General features: G+C 37.2%; 1 protein-coding gene across 1 annotated transcript in view; it reads left to right on the forward strand.

The window, feature by feature from the left end:
- LOC145276687 (leucine-rich repeat-containing protein 49-like) overlaps nt 1-27,477 on the forward strand; it is a 120,177-nt gene that overhangs the window by 15,883 nt on the left and 76,817 nt on the right. Inside the window, exons 4-5 of the mRNA XM_080127867.1 lie at nt 10,865-10,970; nt 15,920-16,123. Coding sequence (XP_079983993.1) covers nt 10,865-10,970; nt 15,920-16,123 — 310 coding nt within the window. The remainder of the gene's footprint in view (nt 1-10,864; nt 10,971-15,919; nt 16,124-27,477) is intronic.

Raw genomic sequence — 27,477 nt, forward strand, 5'->3', positions numbered from 1 at the left:
AACCATGACCATAGCAAGAGAGGATTAGCTAAAAACAAAAAAAACAAAGCTAAATTATACTCATTTAGTTAGAAGACAGTAGAACTTTATTTAAGTATGATACTTAATATCTTGAAAACCATCTGGAACCCCGGCGCATAACTTACCTTTTCTTATATGACTGTCCGGTATAACTTGTAAATTTACTAGGCAACCCATCTGCGAGTGAATTACTGTAAAGAGTCTTTTTTCTCTCTTTTTTCTCCTTAACACATTGTGTAAACCCTGGAGCAAATGAAATACGCGAGAATTACTTGAATCGGGATTACTAGATCAACGAGCCCCAACTCCCCTATGTAGATTTCTTCCTCATGAGCAAAATTTTGTATGCATACTACCTATACTAACTATTCTAGCCCAGACTATTTTCAAAACTGATGCTAATGCACTTAAATCTAATTTTTTCAATCTTTATCCCCTAAAGCTGAAACTCGTCATCCCTTCCTTCCTCGTATGTACAAAACATTGCTTCACTCTTAAAGTAAACTTGCGAAAAAAAAGTCTATGTAAAGCAAATTTCTAGAATTCATCACAAACCTGGATTTATTTTTCCTACATTAGAAGATGGAACTCATCTATGTAATATACTAAATATCTGCAATCACTACAAACTCGCTTGTATTGAAAGTGTAGCTTCCTTGCTATATATAACAAACCACGGATCTTAGTTTGCCTTACTTTCAATTTTATTTGTACCTGAAATATACAGGGATCTTAGATACGTCACTAAAAGTCTCTCAGAATAGATGAACAATGATTTGTGCCTGACCTAATTGACTGTCTTTAACTCCGAATTCCGACGTGCCATGTACTAATAGTCTCTCTCATTACGGCACAAACAACCCCTCTTCCTTGCTACGTATATCCAATATATCCTTTACCTCCAAGACGACTGTCTTAGTCTGATCTGCATGTTTAATAAAAAAAAGGAAGAAAAAAAATTAACTTTGTTTTTTTTTTCCTTCTCTAACTAAACTTTACTTTATTATAAATTCTAATAATTAATTCTACTGTATTCTGTAAGTTAATTCCTCTCCTAACAACTTACAATCCACTCTAACCCTAACCCTCGCTGCCACCTACACTTACATTACACACGCTGTGGAGGGTGTTTCTTAGCTCCCAGCCCTTTACCTTCGCATGCTGACCGACTGATGTTGCAACAGTTCTCCATTTTAGGGCATACCTGGCTCTTATGCAGGTAGAGGACTACATCAGCAGTGAGATACATACTGGAGCAGTAGAGTGATCCAACCATTTTTCCAGCAATCTTGGCAACAGATTTGATGTATGTGTTGTATTTCAGATCAGGAGTGAAGGTCGGTCCCAGAAGCTTGTCAAAACATGGAGCTTCCATAACATGAGAGCCATTCATTTCAATTGAGATGTGATCGGGATCAGAGCGATAATGATGAAAGAAGAGAAGTTTGATTTTTGATGCATTAAAATTAATTAGCCCTTTTTTCCTCTTTGCACTACATTCTGAAGATCCGAAGAGAGAGAATTAGAAAGATATTGGTTATTGAAGTGTTGCCATAGATTGTGGTGTCATTTGCATAAATGTCTACGAATGATCTAAGAACGTGATTTGGGAGATCATTGATGAAAATCAGGAAGAGAGTTGGGCCTAGGATGGAGTCCTGTACTTGTTTTACAATTACTTTAATGGAATCTGATATGATGAACTCATAGGATTTGTTCTTTCTCGACATACATACCTCTGATTAACTTGATTAGCAGCAAAATCTCACCTCTTCATTGTTGAAGTCCTAGGTGTCGGAATGCCTTCTATTCTAATAGTTTCTTCCCTCAGACTGCTAGACTTTGAAATTGCCACATTGTTTTCTGCTCCCCTATTTGTAATTACCTGCAAAAGTTTAAATGTAATGTGAACAGACATTTCGCTGCTCAACTCCCCACAGTCCTCTGTAAGACATGATCCCAAATAATAGCCTGTTATGTTCACAGTGTCAATATGCCTTCTTTGGGGTGAAAAAAGTTTAGAAAAAAAACAAAAACTTTCGTTATCCTTCGCATAGACATGGTTGAGTATATTTAAAATACATTTTATCTTTTATCATGAATAGGTGGTTAGCCTTTTAATCTCTCTCCTAGTGCAACAAATGGCTCAACCTGTCTTTGGAAGTTTCAAAGTGGCATTATGCCTTGTTTGAAGTGAAAAAGAGTTTAAAAAAATTATAAATAATCAGATAATCAGACTGAACTCCAATCTATCGTTCCCCCTTGCCAAACTTTCATAAAAAATACTCAACTAGCTACAACCACTATAAAAGATTTCCCCCACTGTGCCTAAATCTAAATGCAGATTCCATAAACAAAGCTTATTTCCCAGAACTTCCCGCCTGTGGAACACTGTTCTGCTGGCCTGCTTCTCTGTTGACTACAATAGTAGCCTTCATATCTAATATAAACAAGTCTTGTTGAGTCGACCCCATAAACAATCAAATTCTACCCAATTTACGCCATTAACAATTACTACACTAACATCTTACATTCATTAACCCTTATCCTCAAGTGGCCTTTGGGCCTTGATAAGTTGTGACTCCCAAGTAAAAAAAAAATAAATAAAAATAAAATAGTTTTTTTCATTGATAAAGTAGAAGCCGGTAGTTATGACTGCAGCTGCTGCTGTTATTGATGATGATGATGAGGAGGAGGAGGAAGATGAAGAGGAGGAGCAGCAATAGCAAAACGAGTTGGGATTAGCTGTTTGTAGTCGATTTGGACATATCAGGAAGATCCAACATGAAAGTCCACTTTCCCAGATGGCCAGGGTGAAGATAAGGCCTACAGAGAGGGTGCTCTGAGGTGGTGGTTCTGCTGGAGGGTGGTACATGCAGGGACAATCATAGATATTATGCTCCATCGTTTCTGCCCCCACCCTGCACTTTCTAGAGATAGTGTCAACCGCACAGTTGATTTTGGTGAACCAGTACTTCAATTTTGGGTGGTGACCGCTTCGCTTAGTATCATCAGTTCTTTTCTGCTTAGCTTTCTCTCTGCCAGACGGTCAAGCTTTTTCTCTTGGTCATGGTAGATGCGTTGGATTCTATCAGTGAGTATCATGGGTTGTCTCTAATCATTTGCTTTCTGACAGCTTTGACCGATTCATAACAGTAGAAAATCCCAGCTTGGTCAATAGGAGACCACGCTTATGCATGGACATCAGCCAATCATCAGCCCTAAAAAATCAAGAGATTAGGGCATTCCTGTAATGATCTGCTTCCTGTTGATTATTGTTTAATGCTAGTTCTGTGCAGTTCTAGGAGGTCCACCCTCCCAGACTTTGCCTTCTCTCTTTGAGAAGAGGCTAGTTTATTGCTAATCACCTAATGTACCCTTACCAGGGAATGCTGATCTGGCACTTTTTGCAGATCAGAATTCCCCTTCTCGATGGCGCTAACTTCTCAATCCCACTGTTTTACATTGATGTCACAGTTCTTGCAGTGGGGGAGGACTAAATACTCATCACTGATGTTGGCGTAATGCCTGCTGCTGTTGATTTCAGACAAACATACACGTCCACAACTTTTGACAATTACCATTCATTTTTTATGACATCATATTATTTTTTGGCAACGACCATTCGTCTTTTATGACGTCATATTATTTATGGCAATGACCATTCGTCTTTTATGGAATCATCCATGATTAGAAACAACACTGACTAAATGCATCCATATTTTAAATTCCATCAAAACTCTCAAAAATATATGAGGATAAAATACACAATATATCATAAAATGTAATGCCGGAGAGACAGGATATATAAAAACAAAAACAAAAATAATTAAACACAGGAAGACATAATAAAAATGAGAGATTTACCAGTTTCGTTTAGATCAATGAAAAGTAAAGATATTGGTTATCCATTTGTCTGTAACACACACACACACACACACAGATATATATATATATATATATATATATATATATATATATATATATATATTCCTTTTGACGGATTGATTGTTGCTATTTCTTCTGATGAGTTAAGGGCATAATAGATTCACTAATTGATATAATAATTAAGTCATTGATTTTGTGCTACAAAACAGATGCTGCCAAGAATTGTATAAATCGACTAATTTAAAGGAATAAATTATAAGATGGTCAACATCATGAATTTTGGAATATAAATATTTGTCATTTATTATATACATATATATATATATATATATATATATATATATATATATATATATATATATATATATATATATATATGAGCAAATAGTTAATAAAATATGTTAATATAAAATAATATGATAATTTTATGAATATTAATTCTTTAATATTTATAATATACTTTAATTTTACCATCTTGGATCATTTTGGTAAATTTAATTGTAATTTTTATTTGTATATATATATATATATATATATATATATATATATATATATATATATATATATATATATATATATATTCCCATTAACTGTAATTATTAAATAGGATTCATTATTTATTATAAAAACAAATTTAACATCAAACCTTGTTAAAATAACTCTTTTTGCTTTGCTAAACAACAGTAATAAAACAGTGTTGATGACCACACAAAATTTTTAAAAGTTGATATATATAATTCTAGTATCTTCTGCCAAAAGCTAATGCATGTTTACTGAAATTATCAGTCACTTTTATTCGATTTCATAATTTCCTACATTATTTCTAACATATCTGACTCTCGCAAAAATATTCATACAAAGAAAAAGTGAGAGTAAATTTTACTCACACACAAAAGTCTACTAACACTACTCCCACATAACACCAAGTCTTCTTCACTGGGTGCATTATCCAGCTCTGACTGTCATTGCATAATTTATAATTTTTAGTTATGCAAGAAGAATGACAATAGATATTATCAAACGTTTATGCATTTTCGAATTAAGCTAAAGTAAAATAAATAGTAGTAGTGACCCAATGAGTCATGGGTATTGCTAGTGTTTATATAAATAAGTAGCAGAAGGGGGGAAATTTTCGGTTATGCTCAATGGGTTCATCTCATCAATAATCAGATGTGGAGGAACAAAGTGTAGTATCTGTTCTGATACTACACCATACCTTTTTTATCCTCTGTCAGTGGAAGAGAAATTCTACATCATTGAGACAATTTTTGTTTTTGTTCCTATCCAGAGTACCTCGTTTTAAGAAGCTGGATTTTCCTCACATCAAAAACCAATTTTGTGTCTAATTCTGCCTTGTGGGAAGGCAAGTAAATAGAAACAAAGTGTAGTATCTGTTCTGATACTACAATTCACCTTTTCTATCCTCAGTCAGTTGAGGAGGAATCCTTCATGACTGAGATAATTTTAATTTTTATTCGTATCCAATTTTTATTTTTATTCCTATAAACCGCCCCCAATACTAATAATTACTACAACACTATCTCATTGATTACTGTACACACAATAACCATTATCCCTGAGTGGCCTTTGGGCCTTGATAAGTGGTGACACCCATGTAAAAATATATATATTTTTTTTTTGGGGGGGGGGGGAACTGGATTTTTGCCACATTAAAAACCGACCTTGTGTCTAACTCTGCCTTCGATGTGAGGCAAGTAAATAGTAATAATCAAATGCAGCTCATCACTTTGCAACTATACAAAGTATCCAACGATTTCTTCTTTGATATTTTTGTGGCCTTAAAGAACTGATAATAAATATGACAACAAACGTGTTCATTTTTACAGAAGTACAAAATTATATGCTAAAGAAAGACTGCGTCCGAGCCTGTGATTATCTGTGATGACATTTTGTTGTAACTCTATATATAGTGTCTGGAAGAATCCATATATTCCTTAAATAGTGTAAAATGCTATCATATCATAACAGATATGTAAGTAGTTGCTCAGTGGAAGATGACGTCCCTCGGCAACATTGAAAGGTAAAAAAGGGGTGCTAAGAGATCAAAATTGAAAAATTGGTATGTGGGGGGGGGGGCATAAAATTTTTAGCTATTTGTCAAATGTTTCATGAATGCGCATGCGCATCCAGAAAACACGACAGCTTCATTATGTTAAGAATAAGTTAGTTTAGAAAACAAAATTTATAGATCGTGTCAATCTGGTCTAAAGGTTATCGTACTTGACTCACTCTCTTTAGGTTTTGGTTTCGATCTCAGCTCGAGTATTTGTTTATTTTTTTACTTACAAGAAGTGAACTGTTTATAAAAAGCATAATACTCGCATGTGGTTTTTTTCTGTTTTTTTTTTTTTACTTCATTTTTTAAAGGAATTTAACGTTACGTTTAATACCTATGGTATTTCTGTTTATAATAAATAGAAATTCTGCATTAATTAAAATATAATAATTATGCGTGTTTTATGGCTGGACAACGCCGGGCTGCCTGCTAGTTTTTTATAAAGCGATCTGTCAGTGACAGTTGGAAGCCCCCCCGCCTCCTGTACTCCATAAATGCTAAAAAGCACGTTAAGTCATTGTAAAACCATTGAGTTTGCTGTTATTCAATGAAGGAGATCCTCCTGTCTGTGAAAAAGTGATGTAAAAATGAAGAAGAAGAAGAAGAAGAAGAAGAAGAAGAAGAAGAAGAAGAAGAAGAAGAAATGAAATTAAAGTATTGAGATGAAGAAAAAAGAGAAGAAGGTGAAGAAATAATGAGAGAAAAGATATGGAAAAAGAAAAAAAAGTGTTTATATGAATAAAAGATGCACACATTTGTTTAAATTAGAAATTTGGACAAATGTTAAACCATGAAATATGAAAATGTGACGATATAATTAATTTGTATTAAATAAGTTAAGTAATTGTAAGTAAAAATGAATTTCACCCCAAACAAGGCACAGTATCCCTTTGATGTAGGGGGCTACTATCTGGGAGATAAATTATTGGGATACTATGTAGGGAGTTGAGCAGCAAGATGTCTGTTTATATTACACTTGAATTTCTGTAAAGACAGTTGGGGAAGCAGGAACCTGAAAGGGAATTCCAAAGTCTAGCAGTCCTAGGGAAGAAACTAGAAGGCTTTCTGGCATCTGGAGATTTGTACTATGTAGGGGTGGGATTTTGCTGCTTGTCGGGTTTGTCAGAGGTATTTACATGGAGGGGCTACAAGGGTTTGTAGTTCATCAGAGATCCTACCATTGAAATACTTGTAAAACAGGCATCGATGGAACAGAGGTTCAAGCTTAACTGACAGTGTGGGACCTATTAGGTTAGTGACTCTCTCTTGAGCCCTGTCTAAGAGGGAGATACTAGTAGCAGACGCACCAGCCCAAATGTGGCAACAATACTCCATACATGGGTGAATGGTGGCCTTATAGAGGTACAGGATACTTTCAGGCGTAAGTTTTTTTGTTACTTGTGCATGTATGTTACCTCGCTGGAGTTATTATTTAAAAACCAATAGTTAACATGTGGAGTGGATGATGGTTTGTAACTATTCAGTATCACATAACAATTAAATAAACCAAAATATCTTAAGTATTGAATGCAACACACAATTAATACATAAAGAAAAAAGTGCAGTAATGCATTCTGTCATTTTTCCCCCAGTTACGAATACAGAAAAAATAAAATGGAACATGTTAACACACAAATGTACAGATAGTTGACCGTCAATTTGACGAACACACATACACAAAGGTTTGTTACCTACTATAGTCTGTAAACAAAGTCTGCAGGTGCCTGTAATTAAAAACAGTATGTTACAACCGTAAGAAATCAAACTAAAGAAAACATAGTTTAAAGTGATATGATCATCAAAAGATGCAGCAATAATTGTCAAGAAAGAAAAGTATCATTTAATGAAATATGAACGGTTTGTTTTTGTAAGAAAGCAGGAAAAAGTCGGTGGCATGAGAAAACAGTATGGAGCGGCCATATTGAATGACTGATTAAGCATTCTGTAACGTTCTGTTAGCGGAATGATGATTTATGACTGATCAGCCAATCAAAATGCTGCTATAAGTAGAAGTCAAACTGTAAGGGAGCGTTCATTAGTTTCAGAGGTGGTTGGTTGTTCTTTAAAGGTAGACTAAAGTAATGGCAAAAAGAAATAATTATAGTGAAGAGCGGTAGGCATAAAATCTGAAATATTAGCTCCAGTGATGACTGGGCTAGTGGAATGAGAATATTATTAGTGGGTAAGTTGCCATGCTACTAGCTTTAAACATGTCGTAATTGGGAGAGTGAATCATAGCAGAGAAATTGCAGCAATTTATGAATCATAATTGAAAAAAATGAAGATTAGTGGAAAACATGCATCTATTAATGGCAGGGTATGTGACAATGTTTGGTTTATGTGTAGAGGCAGCATTTCTGAAGCTATGCCATTCTTTTCTGAAGGAGGGTAAATGCACCTAATTTATTATTTATTTATATAGAGACAATTTAGACGATATTATAAAAGATAAATACTTAAAAAATATTTTTTTTCATAGAAACTCAAGAAATAAATACATATAATCATTCACAGACGGGCTGTTTCGTTGTATCACAGCTCTTTATTTCGGCTGGACCATCACCCATCCCAAGCCAAAGATCGAACCTGCAACCACCTAGTTGATAGTTGGCAGTTCTACCCATAAGCCAAAGGATCAGAGCTCATAAATCACATCTCCAATGTTTTTATATAAACATCTCTACTTTTAAAGTGCATCATTTGTTTGTTTACATACAAAGAGTTTTGCATTACACTAAGTAAATAGCGGGGGAATCATTTAAAAAAAGTTCTCTACCCAAGCAAAATATATATATATATATATATATATATATATTTGGGGAAGTTAAAAGTTAGTTAGATTCTTTATGAGGATACTTACCGCTTAACGGGATAATGCAAAGTTCAATAAACTAAGGTGGAGCTTATATAGAAGATAATGCATAAAAGAACGCTAATATAAAATATATTAATGCATATAGATTTAATCGTTCATTCAATATGGAGATAACATTAATTAAGACTGCAGGATAAGTAAACTCTTTATACTTAGGTATTTCTAAGCCTAATGCTTCTCAACAGAAGAGGAGAGAAGAAGTTTGGTAACATATTAGGGATGCGCCGTCTAGCAATAACTACATTAGAAGCGAAATAATTGGGCGTGAGAGTAAAAGGATTGTACATTGAAACTGTAGTTGAAGGGAGATAGGAGAACTTCAGTAATTAATGTGAAAGAGGAAGGAAATTGTTGATATAACAAAGTGGATATTGATGGTATGCAAAGTGGTTACGGAGTTTGCCAAGGTATACTTATTCTACATCCCTAATTGATGTAGCATCCATATTGAATAAACGATGTAATCTATATGCATTAGTATATATTTTTATACTGTCATTCTTTTATTCTTTATCTTATATATATATATATATATATATATATATATATATATATATATATATATATATATATATATTAATGAAATCAAATATATATCTGATATATGCAAAGGTAAGCTTACAAACTAATATAAATAACAGTATTTATATATAGAAAATTTAATTCCAACCGAATAAAAAAAAAAGCTCTTTTTTTCTAATTAAGCCGATTATGACTTGTCATATTGGATTTCTCTCTTTTTACTATTAGGTCCCACTTGACTAGGGACAGACTTCTCTTTGGACTACTGCACTGTCCGGAAAAAAAACAATTTTCATTATTTCAGCTTTTTTGTAAACTTTCCAATCAGATTATGTGCATTGTCACGCTGGACTTATTTTGGAATACATTGTATCTAAAGAACTATTTTACATTTTGGATCAACTCGAGAGGAGTTCCATTCAAGCTGAAATATTACACACATTTTACATATCCAACATTATTTCAATTTTTTTTATTATTTTTTTTTTTTTGGCAATTTATAACTACAATAAATTGAGGTTTCACTTAATGCCTTAACTAGCAAATTCTAGCATTGCTACAAATATAATTTGCTGATTTCTTTATGTCCTCTGATGAGAAGAATAATAAGAATAGCATTCTTTGAAACTCCACAGAATAAGGACTTTGTAAATTGTTTTTTTAGAATATTCAGTCAAACAATAATTTTTTAATTTTCTTTCTCTTATATATATATAATATATATATATATATATATATATATATACATACATACATATATATATATATATATATATATATAAATATATATATATATATATATATATATATATATATATATATATATATATATATATATATTTATAATTTTGAAAATATATATGGCAATTAAGCTCCACAGAATTTTCCACGTTTCATCCTCTTCAGGATTAGTAAGACCATAGCAGGATATTTTGTGTAGCTTAATTGTCATATTTTCAAAACTTACTATGTAGGTCTACGAATGTATTGAAGACTACTGAAGTAAATACTGCAAATAGATACATAAAATTTCATATAAATACATGAAATAATATATATATATATATATATATATATATATATATATATATATATAGACTTATATGTAATATACTGAGTTCGTGTAATTCAGTAAATTTTCATATACCAATGAGTTTTAAGCCAAAAAGAGTTGACTTAAGGAGTAAGCTACAAAATTATCATATTTCATAATTGAGCATTAATATATTAAGATTATATTAAGATTAAAAACATAATTTATATCCTTAATTTGTTAAATAAGCCATCGTAGCAAATTCTGGATCTGTTTGATTAAATTAATTATTAAATCATAGACGCCTTCTTGTACCTATTTACAATGCCTCCCCACGGGACAGAGTTAGACACCAGGGTCGTTTTTTAACGTGGAGAAAAGGTACAAAAATAAGAATTGTCATTAAAAGGTCGTATTCTAAGCTTCTCTGTCACTTTTTTTGCTGAAGGAGATCGTGTGATCTTCATGGAAAGCCCAGTTGTCCCTGGTGTGCCCGTTGTTTATCGAACAGCAGAAGAAAAAGCAGCAAATCCTGACAGACTTAACTTGGACAGGTAATAACATTTTAATTTCATTGCAGAACATTCTTCGTTGTTTTCCCATAAATCACACTTACCCCCAAGAAAAATTTTAATATTTATGAGATGAACGGTCAAGGGCAAAGAAATCTGTGTGGTCGAGAAAGTCGGTGATTTAAATTTTCGAATAAATATGGCGAACAGGAGACGAAAAACCCAGTTGTGTCTCATCAACCGGCCGAAGGAGTATCCTGGATTATTTTTTGATATGCAAAGAAAGATATCCTTAGCCGAACATGATGTGGAATTGAGACCATGGAAAAACCTATAAAATAGCATTCGTTTTGGGTTATGATTACAGTGTAGTATCTGTGTCATCTTGTGGTTGGCAGTGTCAAGGGTCAGATCGATTATTATGATTAACTGTTAAATCATTTAGGTTAAAAAGATATTCAGAAAAATGGTTTAAAGTTAAAATATTTATCTTAAATATTTAACTGAGGAATGTTGGCTCATCGAAAAATATGAACAGAAGAAAAGCATAAACAAAACTAGTTAGGAATTTAGTTTAGTAAATAATGATTGTAAAGATTTGGAAATGATGTTCCATTCAGAAGAAGACGCCTCCATTTCAGGTGCCTGAGAGGAGAGGGAGACAATGAATGAGGTAAGGTGACCTATCAGGTGTAAAACAGACAAGGGTGTTATTCGTCATTATTAAAGGCTGTCCGTTTTATTGTCCTATTCGTTATTGTCATAAATATGTGAAAAACCCACATACACATAGAAAGACTATTAAATATGCACGTAACAGATCGACACGTACAGACATTTCATATACAAAAAAAATTTAATTATATTTATAATTCTAACCACTAGATAATACACGAGCATCGGTTACAGAAACACATATACTTTATATACGCAAGACATTACATAGACACAGCTATTTAAACCCGACAATACAACACTTGTATAGAGTGAACCTTCAGAGACTGAAAGATTTGAGAAAAGAAATTCAATGTTGAAAGAATGGAATTTAATCCTGCAAGAATACAATTTAGAAATGAATTACATTTGGATTTTGGCTCAACTGGTTTAACGAAGAAAAATCTGGGTTTTTTCATTACATTTTCACCCCAAACAAGGCACATTGCCACTTTAATGTAGGGGGCTACTATCAGGGACCTAAGTTGCAGGGGTACTATGTAGGGAGTTTAGCAGCAAGATGGCTGTTCACATTACACTTGAACTTCCGCATGTCAGTACCGTTGGGGAAGCAGGAAACCGGAAGAGAATTCCAAAGTCTTGCAGTTCTGAGGAAGAAGCTATTAGAGTAAAAGGCTTTCTTACATCTAAGGATCTCGACTGTGTAGGGGTGGGACTTTGCTGCTTGTCGGGTTTGTCGGGGTTATGTTTGTCGGGGTTATTTTCGTCAAGGGGGTACAAGTGCTTGTATTTCGTCAGAGCATCCACCATTAAAATACTTGTAAAACAGGCAGAGAGATGCAATATTTCGTCGATGGGACACGGACTGAAGCTTAGATGACAGTTCGGGACCTATTAGGTTGGCAACTCTCTTTTGGACCCTGTCCAGGAGCGAGAGACTAGTAGCAGATGCACCAGCCAAAATGTGACAGGAGTAATCATACATGGGCGACTGGTAGCTTTGTAGAGGTACAGGATACTTTCAGGCGTAAGTAACTTTCTAGCATGATAGAGAGAGCCCACCTTCTTTGCAGCAGTCTTAGCAATGATCTCGATGTATCTATTCCAACTCATGTTTCCTGTGAACGTTAAGCCAAGGAGCTTGAACGAAGTGCTCTCAGGTAAAGTATCTCTAGCCATAGCTATTGGTGGTTGGTAAGGTTTCATGTAATTATTAAAGTAAACGAGCTTTGTTGTGGCAGCATTAAACGTTACCATCCATTTTTGACCCCATTCCTCTACAGAATGAAGGTCTTCCTCTAAGATTTCAGCCATTACCTTAGATATGTGCTCATTAGTTTTCCCCACGTGCCTGCTATAGAGCGTGATGTTGTCAGCAAATATACCCATCTTAGAAACAATTTTATCAGGTAAATCATTTATGAATATCAGAAATAATAAAGATCCACCCGCATTTATATCAAATGTTCATCAAGAACCAGCTAGATTCTTCTCTCATTTAAGAAGGATCTAATTATGCTAAGCATTCGTCCAGTAATACCATCGGATTTTATTTTCATGAGAAGACCAATCGTGTCATACTCTGTGAAAAACCTTAGATATATCTATGCTTACTGCCCTCCCCTGCCTTATCCAGAGCTTGGTATGAATGTTCAAAGACTACAGTTAGAATATCTGCAGTAGAACGGGCTTGTCCAAATCCATATTGGTGGTCTGACAAGTTTAGCAGCTGTAAGGTGGTGGACTAAAGCTTGATTAATTAAGGACTCAAATATTTTGGCGAAAAGAGGGAGGAGGTTAATTGGGCGATAATTTAATGGGTCAGTTCTTTCGCCAGAGTTTTTGTAAATTGGTACCACAGATGCAGTTTTCCAGCAGCCAGGAAAGCAAGATTCATTAAGGCATTTGTTAAAGAGTTTAGAGAGAACAGGAGTGACCTCAGCGGAGCATTTTTTTAATAGCACAGCCAGGATGAGGTCAGGTGCACATGCTTTTGAGGTGTCTAGATTTTTTATAATATCATGTACTTGGGAGAGCGTGATCTTTAGATCATCTAACGTGGTTTCTGTCCACAGAGGAAAATCAGGGAGGGAATGGCTTGCTGGGTCCAAGGTAGAGTTTGAGGCAAACTGACAGGTAACATGTTAGCTTTCTCAGTTGCTGTGCAAACAACCTCATGATTGTTTGATAGTGGGGGTATTGTCGATTGCCCATTATTTACTACAATATTGTAGATTTTCCAGAAATTACGAGTTCCTAATTTTTGCGCTTCAATGCGTTTCCTGGTGGTTTCAGTGTATTTACTCTTAGCTGTTGCTACTTCTTTCTTGAAATTATTTCTAGCTTCTATATACTTTTGTCTGTTTGTACATGATCCTCTGATTGCTCCAAAAGACTGTTATTTATTTTGCTTAATTCAGTCGAGTGTAGCAGAAACACACCATTTAACAATTCAAAGCATTTTCATGTTGGACATCAAAGCGTAAACGTCGGTCACGAAAAACAGTGGAACATTCTGTCCATCACCACTTCCTTTTTCTCCTCCTCCTTTTTCCAGTTTCTGAAGAGAGAAACACTAGATGGATAGTAATACTATTTAACCTGTAGCTGGAGAGAAAAACAGATAATAGAAATTTACCTGGCTTTGCAAACTCACAATCTATAATCTAAGCTCAACGACTGACTCAACTGGTCACTTATTTATCCTAGTTTCTTACAATAGTTTCAAGCAATAAATATATTAAAGTGATTGTTTGCCATCCTCCTCCTCTGTTTTTGTATATTTTTATTATATATTATTTATATTATATATTGACAAAGAGAGAGAGACGAGAAGAGTAGTAATACTATTTAGCTCATAGCTGGAGAGAAAAAATACTGAGGAAATTAAATTTTCAAAACCACTTTTTTTCCTAAATCAAATGATCCAACTCAAGTTCAGTGGATGACCCAAAGGGTCACTTTTTATAATAAATTATGGTCAAATATTTTACTTGTTTCAGGTAGTTAATATATTAATGAAATTGTTTGTCAACCAATGAAGCAAAATAAATCAATTTCTTGTTCTTATTAAAAAGCTAGCAGAGCTACCCGACATTGCCCGGGGTAAAATGTAACATAACTTCTAGCCCTCTTTCTTTCCTCCCTCCCTCCATATAATAAATTGTGACTAATGTTAAAGGCTCAAGTCCTCAATGTTTTGTTTCTTTTTATCTGGGATTGTTTTACTGTACAAATTATAAAACATCACTTTCTTGTTCTTTTTTGTTTTTTTGTTTTTTGTAAGGTAGAAGGATTTTCTAGAACTGATGAAACTCATTAATCCTTATCCTTGAGTGGCCTCCCAGCCTTGATATATGGTGACTTTGAAGTAAATAAAAAAGGATATTCTAGAACTGATGAAACTCACATGGGACGTTTTATTTTTAGCTTTAGACCTTGAGACAAAACAGTCTGCAAATAATCTGTAGAGTTAGAGTTGGGTAAGATATAATAAAGATGTGGTTCTTGATAACATTAAATGGTGTAAATAGCTATTTGATCCACAAATATTGAATCTTTTTTCTTTAATTTTTAGATATTATACATCTGGGTTTATGCCGATTAAAAAAATACCAACTATGTGGGTATTTGTTGTGCATTTTTCAAGTTTTAACTGGGCATCCAAACAGACATTTGCACTTTATTTATTATATAAATCTCAGTCATCTGTCTGTTTATATGTCCGCTAAAAACTTTTGTCATTTGCATCTAACCGGTATAAACTTGGTATCGTTAGAAAGAGCGATCTCTTGGACACATAATATGAAAAAATTAGAAAAATATCGTCAATTATTTCATGTAGAAATGTCGTTTTGTTTAAAGGGGGGGTCAGGTAAAAATCTTGGTTTTGACGCTGTTTGTTAATCGCACATGCACGAACGGTTGATTCGTTGTTTTATTTTAAAAAGATAAATTTGCAATGTGATAACATCTGTGATGTTTTGGTCCAATCAATAGAGGGTTTGCTTATGAACTTAACTTTTGCAAGTTTACGCCCAGCTCGCAACATTTTTTTTTTATGATAACGTTTTCTCTCCTATCTTTTAAAATTCTCAATTTTCTTATGCACGCCAACCATGTGGTATTTTTTTCTTTTAATAACACGATAACACGCAAGTTCCTCTTTCTTTAATGGACTCTATTAAAATATTTAACCGTATTTTACGACCGGGCAACATCCCCCCCCCCGCTAGTATAATAGACAACACTTTTTTGTAATTATTTTTCAGGTGCAAATTTTGGTTAAATGATTTTTTTTCATTTTATTATAACAGGCGGCGTCTGACTGTCTGTCCAATTCTCGAAGGTGAAGAACAATTGCGTCTGCTAAACTATCAACATAATCTCATCCAGAAATTACAACACGTTGCCTACTTAAAGAAACTTATCTTTCTTGACCTTTATGACAACCAAATTGAAGAAATTCAAGGAATTAACAGTTTGAGGTCTTTACGGGTACTTATGCTGGGTAAAAACAAGTAAGTAAAAAAAAGTAATTATGAATGAGAACTTTGGATAAAATCCTACTTTTTTTTGTTGTTGTTGTTGTTGTTGTTGTTGTTGTTAGTGGTGGTGGTGGTCCCCCGACAAAAGAGGAATTGGACCTAGTAATTCACTCCCGTTTGTCCGTTTGTTTGTTCGCACTTTTTTTCAATCACCACGTCATGGATTTTTTTTTTAATTTTGCACAAACATTAATCATGGTGAAAGTAAATTTTTGCCAGAATAACTGAGAAAAGTGCAAACAAACAAACAAACGGACGAACGATTTGGGGGGCAATTTTACCAAAGTTTGCCAGGATAACTCTGGTAAAATTGTCCCCCAAATCGTTCGTCCGTTTGTTTGTTTGCACTTTTGCTCAATAACCATGCTTTAGTTTTTTGATGGGAAATTTTACACAAACATTAGTCATGGTGAAAGTAAATTTTTCACTCATGGAGGGGGACGCCGTATACTCGGCTTGTTTTACTCCTTTTCACTCAAACAAGGTATATTGCAACTTGGATGTAAGGGACTACGATTTGGGATCATGTTTACAGGGGACTATGCAAGGAGATGAGCAAGATGTTGTTTTATATTACATTTAAACTTCTGCATGTCAGTATAGTCAGGGAAGCAGGTAACAGAGAGCGAATTCCAAAGTCTAACAAAGTCTGAAGGAAGAAACTATTAGATTAGAAGGCTTTCTGGTATCCAGGGACTTTTACAGTGAAAAGGTAAAATTTTGTTGATAAACGAGTTTGTTAGGAATATGTACATCAGGGGAGGGAGGTACAAGTATTACCAATTCATCAGAACACATTTCATTAAAGTATCTGTAAAACAGGCACAGGGATGCAACATTGTGGTGATGGGACAGGGGTTGGAGCTTAGCTTAGCTTCAAGGGCAGAATAGCAAACGGAATGATTACAAGGCTGGTTAAGTGGTTGACCAGTGGAAATTTGAGCTACAAAGAGGGGATAACTTCATCTAATTCTTGAAGTTAATCAAAAAGTACATAAAAAGTTTGCCCTTCAACGACTGAATAGCAAAAGAAGTGATTACGAGTTTTAAAAAAAAAAAAAAGTATAACCCAAAATTGGTTAAGTGGTTGACCAGTGTTTTTATCATGACATCATCATTATCTTTGGAGGGAGGTATACCTTATAACATATACACACACACACACACACACACACACACACACACACACACACACACACACACAAAGATTCGACAACCTGTGGTAAGATGTTTTATGTTATATTAATGGTAAAACACCTCACTATATAACATCTAAAAAGCCTGTTTTACAATTATTTCCATGAAATGACTATTGACAAACTCATAGCACTTGTGCCCGCAATTAATCTTACAGGCAGCAAAATCCCACCCCTTCACTGTAGAGATATCTAGATGCTAGAAAGCCTTCTATTTTAATATCTTCTTCCTTCAAACTGCTACATTTTGGAATTCCATCCCAGTTTCCTGTTTTCCTTACTGTACTGACATGCAGAAGTTCAAGCGTAATATGAACAGACATTTCGCTCCTCAACTCCCTACATTATGTCTCTGTAGATATGGTCCCAAATTATAGTCCCTTATGTTCAGGAAGCTGTATGCCTTGTTTGGACTGAATAAAAGTTTTTAAAAATTAAAATAAAATAAAAATAACAATTAAAAATTTTTTAAAAAAAGGCCTCTCCAAATAATTTTGCCCTCAACATGCTTTTAAATACAGATTCTTTTCAAGATGTCTGATGGGAATTGTAGATCTCCAGAATTAATACAACTGGTTTAACTTGAATTTTTTTTATCTTTTATAGTTTTGTAATTATAGACAAAAGCAAAAATTTACCAGCTTCAAAGCATATTAGATGTTTTGCATGTAGGACAAGCGTTTTCCAGTTAGAACAGAACTTTGTTCATAATTGCAGGTTTTAAAACTAATTTACGTGCATGAACAACTAATTTGCATGTGTAAAAATCAACTAACTTTTTAAAAGGCAGATTCTGGTCTGAGAAAGCGTTGGCATTGGAAATCTGTCAGTGTTATTACTAGTGATGGGATGATTCCAATATTTTTCCTGATTCTGATACAATTACTGATTCTGATTTCAATTTCTATATAGAGTTGCTTTTTGTTGGGGGAGGTCGGATTTCCACAAAACCCATGTAATATGTGCATATATTTTCACAAATGCAAAAATAGACTCACGGGTGTAACCTATGAATTTGAGTTTTACTAGTAGTTAAAAATCAACAAACATTTATCATTTTATCATTAATGTCATCAATGGAATATTATGTTTTAAACAAAAACAAAGAAATAAAAAGAATAAAAAGAATCGTTTTGCACGTCGGAAAATAGTCACAATTTTTTCTGATTCTGATAGCGACTCCAAAAGTTTCAATTTTTTTCGATTCAGATTCCAATTAATCATCTCAACACTGGTTATCACAGTTTTCTTCCATTGTGTGTCTAGCATCAGGTGCAGTTTTCTTAAACAAAACATTTTCTTTTCCTTTTTTTTTTTTGCAAAGGATTTTCGTTTGTGGAACACTCTTTCACAAAACTGCTTCTCTGCAGATTATGACATGGTTGTCTTCAAACTCAATGTCAACAAAATTCTGCTATGAACCTCACAAATATTCAAACTTGGTTTATTCCAGCAAAAGTTAAAGTTTGAACCGTTTGCTGCCATTTTGCATTGGCTATCTTCTACCTGTATATGAGCTAAGTATGTTCTAAGATGGAATACTGTTCCCACATCCAGGCAGGAGATGCTCGGAGCACTCTATACAACCTTGACAAAGTTTAAAACCAGCTCTGAAACTTAGTATGTGATGCCCTTTTCTCTGCCCTGCAACCCATTTTCCACAGAAGAGACGTTTCGAGCCTGTCTCTGCTCTATCGTTAATTTCATGGCAGATGCTCGTCTGAACTCCAATCTATGATCTCTTTGCCAAACTTTTCCAAAAACACTTGTCTAACTGCAACAAAATAGACTCCGTGGCTTGGTGGGGGATGCCCTTTTCTTTACCCTGCAACCTCTTTCCCACAGAAGAGACGTAGCGAGCCTGTCATTGTTCTATCGTTACTTCCATGGCAGGTGCTCGTCTGAGCTCCATTCTCTGGTCCCCCATCGCCAATCTGTTACGTTGTCGTATCATAAGGATATGAGTGTTTGTTATATTGTCTCTATAATAAAGGGTTCAGTGTTTGTTGCGTCATCTCTAATAATGGATTAGAAGAGATGACGTGTTATATTATATATTTATGTTGTATCATAAAGGGAATCGTGTGTGAGTGACATGTATTTTCAGAACCTACCTCTGCTTCTTCGATGTTGGACCATCTGGAATTTCTCGTCCTGGAGGGAGACTTGATACCTGTTTTTGGATGAAGATTCAATCACTCCAAGACAAGGAATTAGTTCTATAGTTTATTTCACTTTTCCCAGATGTCCTGCAGAAGTTGGAAAGTGAAATCAGCCTGTGTGGGTTCTTCTTCTACACACGTCAGCGTTCGTCCCCCCCCCTCCCCAGTGAAGAGGGGGAAACAACGGGAAGCCGTCCGTTGTCTTCTGAGTCCAAATCAAATCTCAACGATTCAGCTAACCTGATCACATGACTCACACACAATCAAATCAGCTGATCTTTTACTTCCGGCCAACGTGTCTACGCTATAATTCCACTCTCCCCCCCTCTCTCTCTCTCTCTCTCTCTCTCTCTCTCTCTCTCTCTCTATCCATTCTCTAACAAATCTTTTTCAAAAAACACCTGACTAGCTGAAACCACCGTCAATAATTTTCCCCACTCCCTATCTGTGCCTAAATCAAAACGTAGATACCATGAACAAAGCTTCTTTCTTAGAACTGCACGCCTGTGGAACTCTGTTCCACTTGCCTGTTTCCCTCCCGACTTCAACCTGGATGTCTTCAAGTCCAACACAAACAAATTCCTGATGAACCGCTCCCCCCCTACGTAATGACACCTTACCAATTCTCCAATACTATTGTTACACTATCCCTTTGATTACTGTACACACAATAACCCTTATCCCTGAGTGGCCATTGGGCCTTGATAAGTGGTGAACTCCATGTAAAAAAAAAAAAAAAAAAAAAACTACTATTAACAATTTACCCCACGTTTTAGATGTGCCTAAATCTAAATGCAAATTCCATGAAAAAAGTTTATTTTCTAGAACTGTCTGCCTGTGGAACTTTGTTCTCCTCACTTGTTTTCTAATTGACTATAATATGGTTGACTTCAAGTTCAATGTAAACAAGTTCTTGTTAAGCCGTCCCCTTAAATAGTCAAATTATACCCAATTTTCATCAATAACGATTATTAAACTGTTGCCCAAGTTACCACTATACACTCATTTAGCCTTATCCTTGAGTGGCCTTCAGACCTTGATAAATGGTGATTCTCTTGAGTAATATATATATATTGTATCAGAAACGATTAGTCAATACAATTTATATTAAGAGCCAGGAGGGAGAGAGTAAAATTTGGTGTTCGGATAGTGCTTTAGCTCGCATGCTTTAAATGCAAGCAAGATGTTACTGTGCATCAAAAATTATGTAACAACATTAGAAATTGATTCCTGATAATATTGCTTAGAAATCGAGTGAATTAGATTAAAATTTTTAAAGAAAAACATTTACAATATATAAAATAACTAATATTAAAATACATGAAACACAAAAATAATAATAAAAATTACATTGAAAAACGAAATATATATATATATATATATATATATATATATATACACACACACACATAACAGAAAAAAATAGACACTCATAGAAACAGTTTATTTATTTAGCAAAATTGATGTTTCCTCTGCACTCCACCAGGTCTGAGCGTCCATCACTCCAAATTACACTCCATACCATAACCGAGAACCCCCCCCCCACCATGTTTTACCATTGGCTGCAGTCAAATTCTTACTGAGAGAGCCTAAATGCCCATATCCTTCCACTGTCAGAAATTATGACATTAGAGAAAATGGCATTGGTCCAAAAGGTCATAGGTCTCTCTACAATTTCACAAGCCCAATCTTTTCTGTGCTTGATATTGGCAGGATGAAGAAGAGGTTTCCTTCTCACAGCTCTATCATAGTAGCCCAGTTTGTGAAGATACCTGACATCTGTTCTGAGACTGACACCAGCTTGTGTTGCAATGTCAGAGGCTTTGCATCTGGGGCGACCTGGATGAAGTTTAGTGCACCCTGTATCCCCTCTTGTAAATTGTACGATTACTCTATTACAGTAGAAAGGGGTATTGAAAGATTTCCTGCTATTTTGTGTAGACTAAGATCACTTTCATGTTGACCCAGGATTCGTCCCCACAGAAATTCTGATAGGTCTGATGCTCCTTTGGTTCGTGGCATGCTTCAATATCGTTAGATGCAATTTAAATGAGATACTCTGGGGTATTTCAGCACTATTCTTATCCGTAAATATAAATAAGTATATATATATATATATATATATATATATACTTATTTAGGGATAAGAATAATGCTCCTTATCTTGAGTTGAGCATATTGAGAAGTGATACACGAATTACCATTAGCGTATAAAGCGATGCTCTTTGTGTAAACAAATCGAACTTGGGTATTTTGGACGATGTCAAAACATATATTATTCACAACTCGCACAGCAGCCGCCGATTAGCGTAATGGTTAGGAGCCTTGACTGTCGTACAGGCGGTCGGGTTTCAATCCTGGCTTGAGGAAGTTGCCTGTCTAGCCACACTGATGAGATGTGAAACAACGAAACAGTACTGTATGCGGATGACTATATATATATATATATATATATATATATATATATATATATATATATATATGCATATATATATAAGTTAATCATTTACTTGAAACGTACTCGGTTTGTCTATACCAATTATAATGGGTTAAAAAATCTTTCTCATAGAAAGTTTTTTATACTGAAAAAATTTATTTTTTATTGGGTTCCATTAGCATATATAGTGTAGTATAATAATTCTCCAAGTTTCAATTAAAGAGTTTGCTCGGTTGGTCACTTATTACTTTTCAAAAGGTATCCATTACAATTTTGTTTTGTATAGCAACTAACAAGTCTAACAATTATGTTATTACTGCATATTTAGTCACATACTCATCAGATGTTTACCTTAAAAAACTTATAAAAACACCATTTTGGACAACTTACATGGCTCATGTAACCGAGACATACTGCCTTTCCCTCTCAGTTACGAAGATTATGGTCATGCTGAATTTATTTTAACTTATATTAATTATTTTCATATTTTTTGTATTTTTGTATTATTGTTGTTTTATTTTTATTTTCATTTTATTTAAAGTTTTATCCGTATTACCATTCTTCTTATTTTTAAATATAGAAATCGAAGAATGGTAAATTTTATATCAATTAACCAGCATGATAATTGTCTACCTTTAACCATTTGCTAAAGTTGGCTCTTTAATAATGAAATTTAAACATCAACCGTTTTAATAAAATGGCAGAAAAAAAAAAGTTTAAAAATTAAACGAATGTAAATTAATTATAAATACAAAAAATAAATAAGATAAAATATTAATAGTTCTGGGTTTCTGGAGTCGCCTGATTGTTCCCGTTGTGGGACAACGGCTGTGGAAACTACGGATCACGCTTTCTTCGATTGCCGCGAACTCCGCCAGTACTGGTCGTATGTCAGTGGGGTGACGGCTCGCATCGATCCTGAGCATCCTCACCCAATTACTGTATCCAATGTTGTGGACAACGTGAGGCCGCCGTGGGACCGGGAAAGACAAATGGTCTACGTTACAATTCTGGCCGTGGCGAGAATGGTGATTTGGACGTCGCGTCTGCAAGGTTGCCGGGGGGTGTTGTCTTTTTCTGATCAAGATCTGATCGCGTTCTTTAACACCAACTACGGGTGAAGATCAGATGTGATAGAAGAAGGCTGCATCGCGCGGCATTTGACAGAAGATGGATACATGTGGCAAGTCTGTGTGTACGAAGAGGAGCCAAATTTGAATACGTGTTCCCCGCCTAGGTGTGGAACGCGCAGTTCTGTAAAGTTAAATTAAACAAGTAGTCTCTCAGCTAGCTGAGTGTGTGTTCCATCCCTCCCCGATTAGGAAGCCTCCAAGATCCCCATCCCCTCTTACCTGCAATTCTTGTTTTCACCCCTTCCTCTAAATTTTACCCATCTTGGAGAAAAAGAAATACAAACTAACCTCCATCCCTTACCCACAAAATTTTCTTTTCTCCATTCACCCCCATCTAGAGGGCATCCCCACCTAGAGACTGACCCGCAGAAGCGAGGTTCCTTTTACAAACCTAGTGGAACGGGCAGTCTATCAACTAGACGGGGTTGGGAGGGTCCTACTAATCACCTTTTGTTTTTTTTTCTTCCCCCTCCCTCGACACAAATGAATTATTGTTACCATTTTATTGTTATCTTTTTTGTTTTTACACGTCAATAAAAAATGTTTTAAAAATTGGGAGTTACTAGGACGTCCCCCAATATGAAAGGGTGAATGCGGTATTATGGTGAAAGAAGATACTAGCTGGGAGAAACTTTTGACTTTGTTTAGTTCTGGAGTGACAAGGATGACCAACGACCCCCAAAATCCCCCCTTTTGAGTTGGCCATGTGCCTAAGTTTTTTGTTCATCGTTGATTTTTTTTCTGTATTTTTTTAACATGAATAAAAGATTTAATATCTCAAAGTGTAGTATCTGTTCTCTGATACATACACAGCGATAGGCAGTCTTGTTCTGGCGACACATTCTCGTGCCCGGAGAGCTTGTTGGGTAGCGTTCTGTCCGCACCCCCACTTTGTCTGTCTTTCTCTGCTCTCCCCCCTCCCCCACGGGGGGGGATCCGAGCTGATAATTTACGACCTTCCCGCGAGGGAGGGTCGGAAACACTTTCTCTCTTCCCTCCACTAACTTCCCACTCCCTCTCTCAGTTCTATCTCCCCTCTTGCCGCCTTTGGCGCCACTTCTTTTTGGCGCCAAAGTCGGCTCCCAATTTGGACGCCGACTCCACGTCACTCATTTTGGTGAATTTATACAGGGAAGAGAGAGCTTTTTTCAAAATGGACACCCCCAGCCCGGGGACCACCAATACAGATACCCCCAGCCAGGAGGCTACCACAAGAAAAACTGCTCCCCAAGAGGACGGCTCCCCAACAGGGGAAGCAAAAAGCAACGGGGCATACCGCCCGGACACTAAACCAAAGGACGCCCCTCAGAAGGGAGAAAACTCACCAGCAGCTCCCCAAGAGGGCGACTCCCCAAAAAGGGGAGAAAAAACAATGTTGGACGGGGCATCCCGTTCCGGCAACAAAAATCAAGAGGCAGTAGCCCCAAAGGACGATAAGGGAGACAGTGCTCCCCAAGAGGGCGACTCCCCACAAAGGGGAGCAAATCAAGAAAACGAGGGGGCATACAGCCTAAACCTCCCCAAAACAAAAGGGGCAAAAGCTCCCAAGGACAATAAAGAGGACAATGCTCCCCAGGAGGCCGACTCCCCAAAAAGGGAAGTATTTCCTGGAAGAAGTATAGAGCAGGGAGAGTCGGTCCCAAAGGAAAGCGGAAAGGAAAATGCCCCTCAAAATAGCAACCCTTCCGCCAAGGAACAGCAAAAACAGTCCAACCTCACCAAAGATCCAACACCAACAAGAGGGTCGGCATGGGGGAAGACTGTAGAGAAGCAACTGTCCCCTCAAGAGTATAGAGACTTGTACTTGACCAAGTACAGACAATACATAGAGGGGGCAGAAATTAAACCAGTGCCAGGCGCCTGAGAGGCAATCGAAGACAGAGTGCTCTCCCTCATCATCTCGGATATGCCGGAAAACCGCCTCCTAGGGATGAAAAAGGAAGACATGGCAGGGCTCCTACACAAGCTAAACATCCCGGTATTATACCTGTACCAGAGGAGCTACGCCATGTGGGACATCCTCCTACCCACCAAGGAAGATGCGGAGAGACTCTCCCTACAGGAAATTAAGTATGGGAGAACAAAACTAAAGCCCGAATACCAGGGCAGGACAAGGACCTGGGTGCAGGTATTCACTGTACCTATGCAAATATCAGCAGAAATCCTGGGATCCTTCTTCACACAGTTCGGCGAGGTGGAAAAAATAACCCCAGTGCGGTCGAAAACCGGCATGCACTTGGGCAGCTACACTGTGGCCATGAGGCTAAAGAAAGAAGGCTTCCAGGCGATACCAGCACAGCTGACATTTAAGGAGGCAACTATGACAGTAGTAGTGGAGGGGCGTCGTCCGCACTGCTGGTTCTGCCAAAAACAGGGTCACATGGCCAAGAGCTGCCCTCAAAGGTCAACTCCTACTCAAGTGACACTAAAGGCGGTCCCAACCTCTGAGACAGCACCAGTGTCCAAACAGGCTGTCACAACTCCTGCAACCAGAGCACCAACCCCAGCACCGAGGAAACCCAAAACTGTGCAGGAGGCCAAAGGGGAGGAATGGATCACGGTAATGAGGCGGAAATGGAAGCCCACAATTCCATCTGCCACCGTCCCACAACCAACCCAACAACCAAGGCAGCAACAACAACAGCAGCCTCCACAACAGCCGCAGCAACAGCCATGGCAGCAGACACAGCAGCAGCAGCCAAACCAGCCGTTGAACCAGCCGCAGCAACATCAGCTGCCGCGGCCAATTCCACAACCAATGCCACGAAAACAGCAGCAACAACAAAAACAGCAGCAGCAGCAACAGCCAGAACAGCAGCAACAAAAACGGCTGCAGCAACCAGAAAAGCAACAGCATCAACCGGAGAAACAACAATTAGAGGAGCAGCAACAACCAACGGTCCCCACACCAATTGAGACGGGGATCAAGCGAAGAAAACACTGCTCCTCTGAGGATGAATCTGCTAGTGAGAGGGAGAGGAACTCAACCTCACCACTCCCCGGTTCATTCAAAAGAATAAAAAAGAAAAGGAAAGGGGAAGAAAAGGCAGCCCCCACTCCCTGTGAGCATACACCACCTTTAACAACAACACAACCCACTTCTACCCCCATACCACATACTGCACCAACACTAGACACCGCACTAACACCAACACCAACATCAGACACCGCACCAACACCAACACCAACATCAGACACCGCACCAACACCAGACACTGCACCAACACCAGACACTGCACCAACACCAACACCAGACACCGCACCAACACCAACACCAGACATCACACCAACACCAGACACCGCACCAACACCAACACCAGACACCACACAGACACTCGTCCCCACACCAATGCAAATTGAGCCGCCATCCCAGAAAGAAAAGAATGAACCCGGGAGGGGGAGAGACCCTTCAGATTCTCCCACTTACGGACTCACTCCAACAGGGACTCTCGCCCTCGAAACGAGAGAGGAACTTTGTTCTGTAGACCCCCTGTCTGTGGCAATGGGCGTACCACACCGGCAGAGAAAAAATTTAAAACCTCTGCTGGACTGCCAACAGATAGGGGGAAAAGACGTTAATGTCCCCTCTAATTTCCCGGACGCCCCACGGCTAACAACTTTCGTCAGGCTTCCTGAGGCCTGCAAAACCAACGTGTGGACAATGCTGGAAGCCGCTGAAGGGGCTGGTCCGGGAATTGAACTGATTAGGAAAAATGACCCTTCCCTTGAGGAACTCGCAAAACAATGCAAGGGAAGGGTCCCAGTGTTGGTCCATCCGTCACTCTATAGGGCCCTTAAATTGACTTACCCTTTGGATGTCGGCGGCATTGTGAGAGAAGGTCAGGACATGAAAAACCTGACCACCTTGAGCATTGCACACAACGTCGGTGTCCTTTCCCCGGCTGACTTCGGAGCTGAGTGTAACACACCTTAAGGTAGGTACCATGGCTTTGAATTTGGCTAGTCTGAATGCGAGGGGCTTGAGATCATCGGGCCGGGCGGCTCGCCTCCGGCACGACCTCTTGTCCCTGGGAGTGGATGTCGCTGCGATTCAGGAGACGCATTTCGTTTCCTCTGTGGACTGTCAGGTGCTGGCCCGAGACTTTGAGGTTTTCTCAGCATATGGCAGCCCGCGGGGGAAGGGAGTTTCCGTGCTGGTTAAACGTACCCTGTCGGCGACGGTCGACGTTGTCCATAGAGATGCAGTGGGTAGGCTGGTTGTGGCCGATGTTGCCGTAAAAGATTCTGTGTTTCGGGTGATTGCGGTTCATGCGCCCAGCACCGCTCGTGAGAGGGTCTCATTCTTCAGTCAGCTTGACGCGTTTGTAGATTGTCGGAAGCGGGTAGTGCTAATGGGGGATTGGAATTCCATCTTAGACCCCGACATAGATAAGGTAGG

The sequence above is a fragment of the Euprymna scolopes genome, chromosome 5 (assembly GCF_053919585.1).
Source record: "Euprymna scolopes isolate OS-2025 chromosome 5, ASM5391958v1, whole genome shotgun sequence".
Classification (NCBI taxonomy): domain Eukaryota; kingdom Metazoa; phylum Mollusca; class Cephalopoda; order Sepiida; family Sepiolidae; genus Euprymna; species Euprymna scolopes.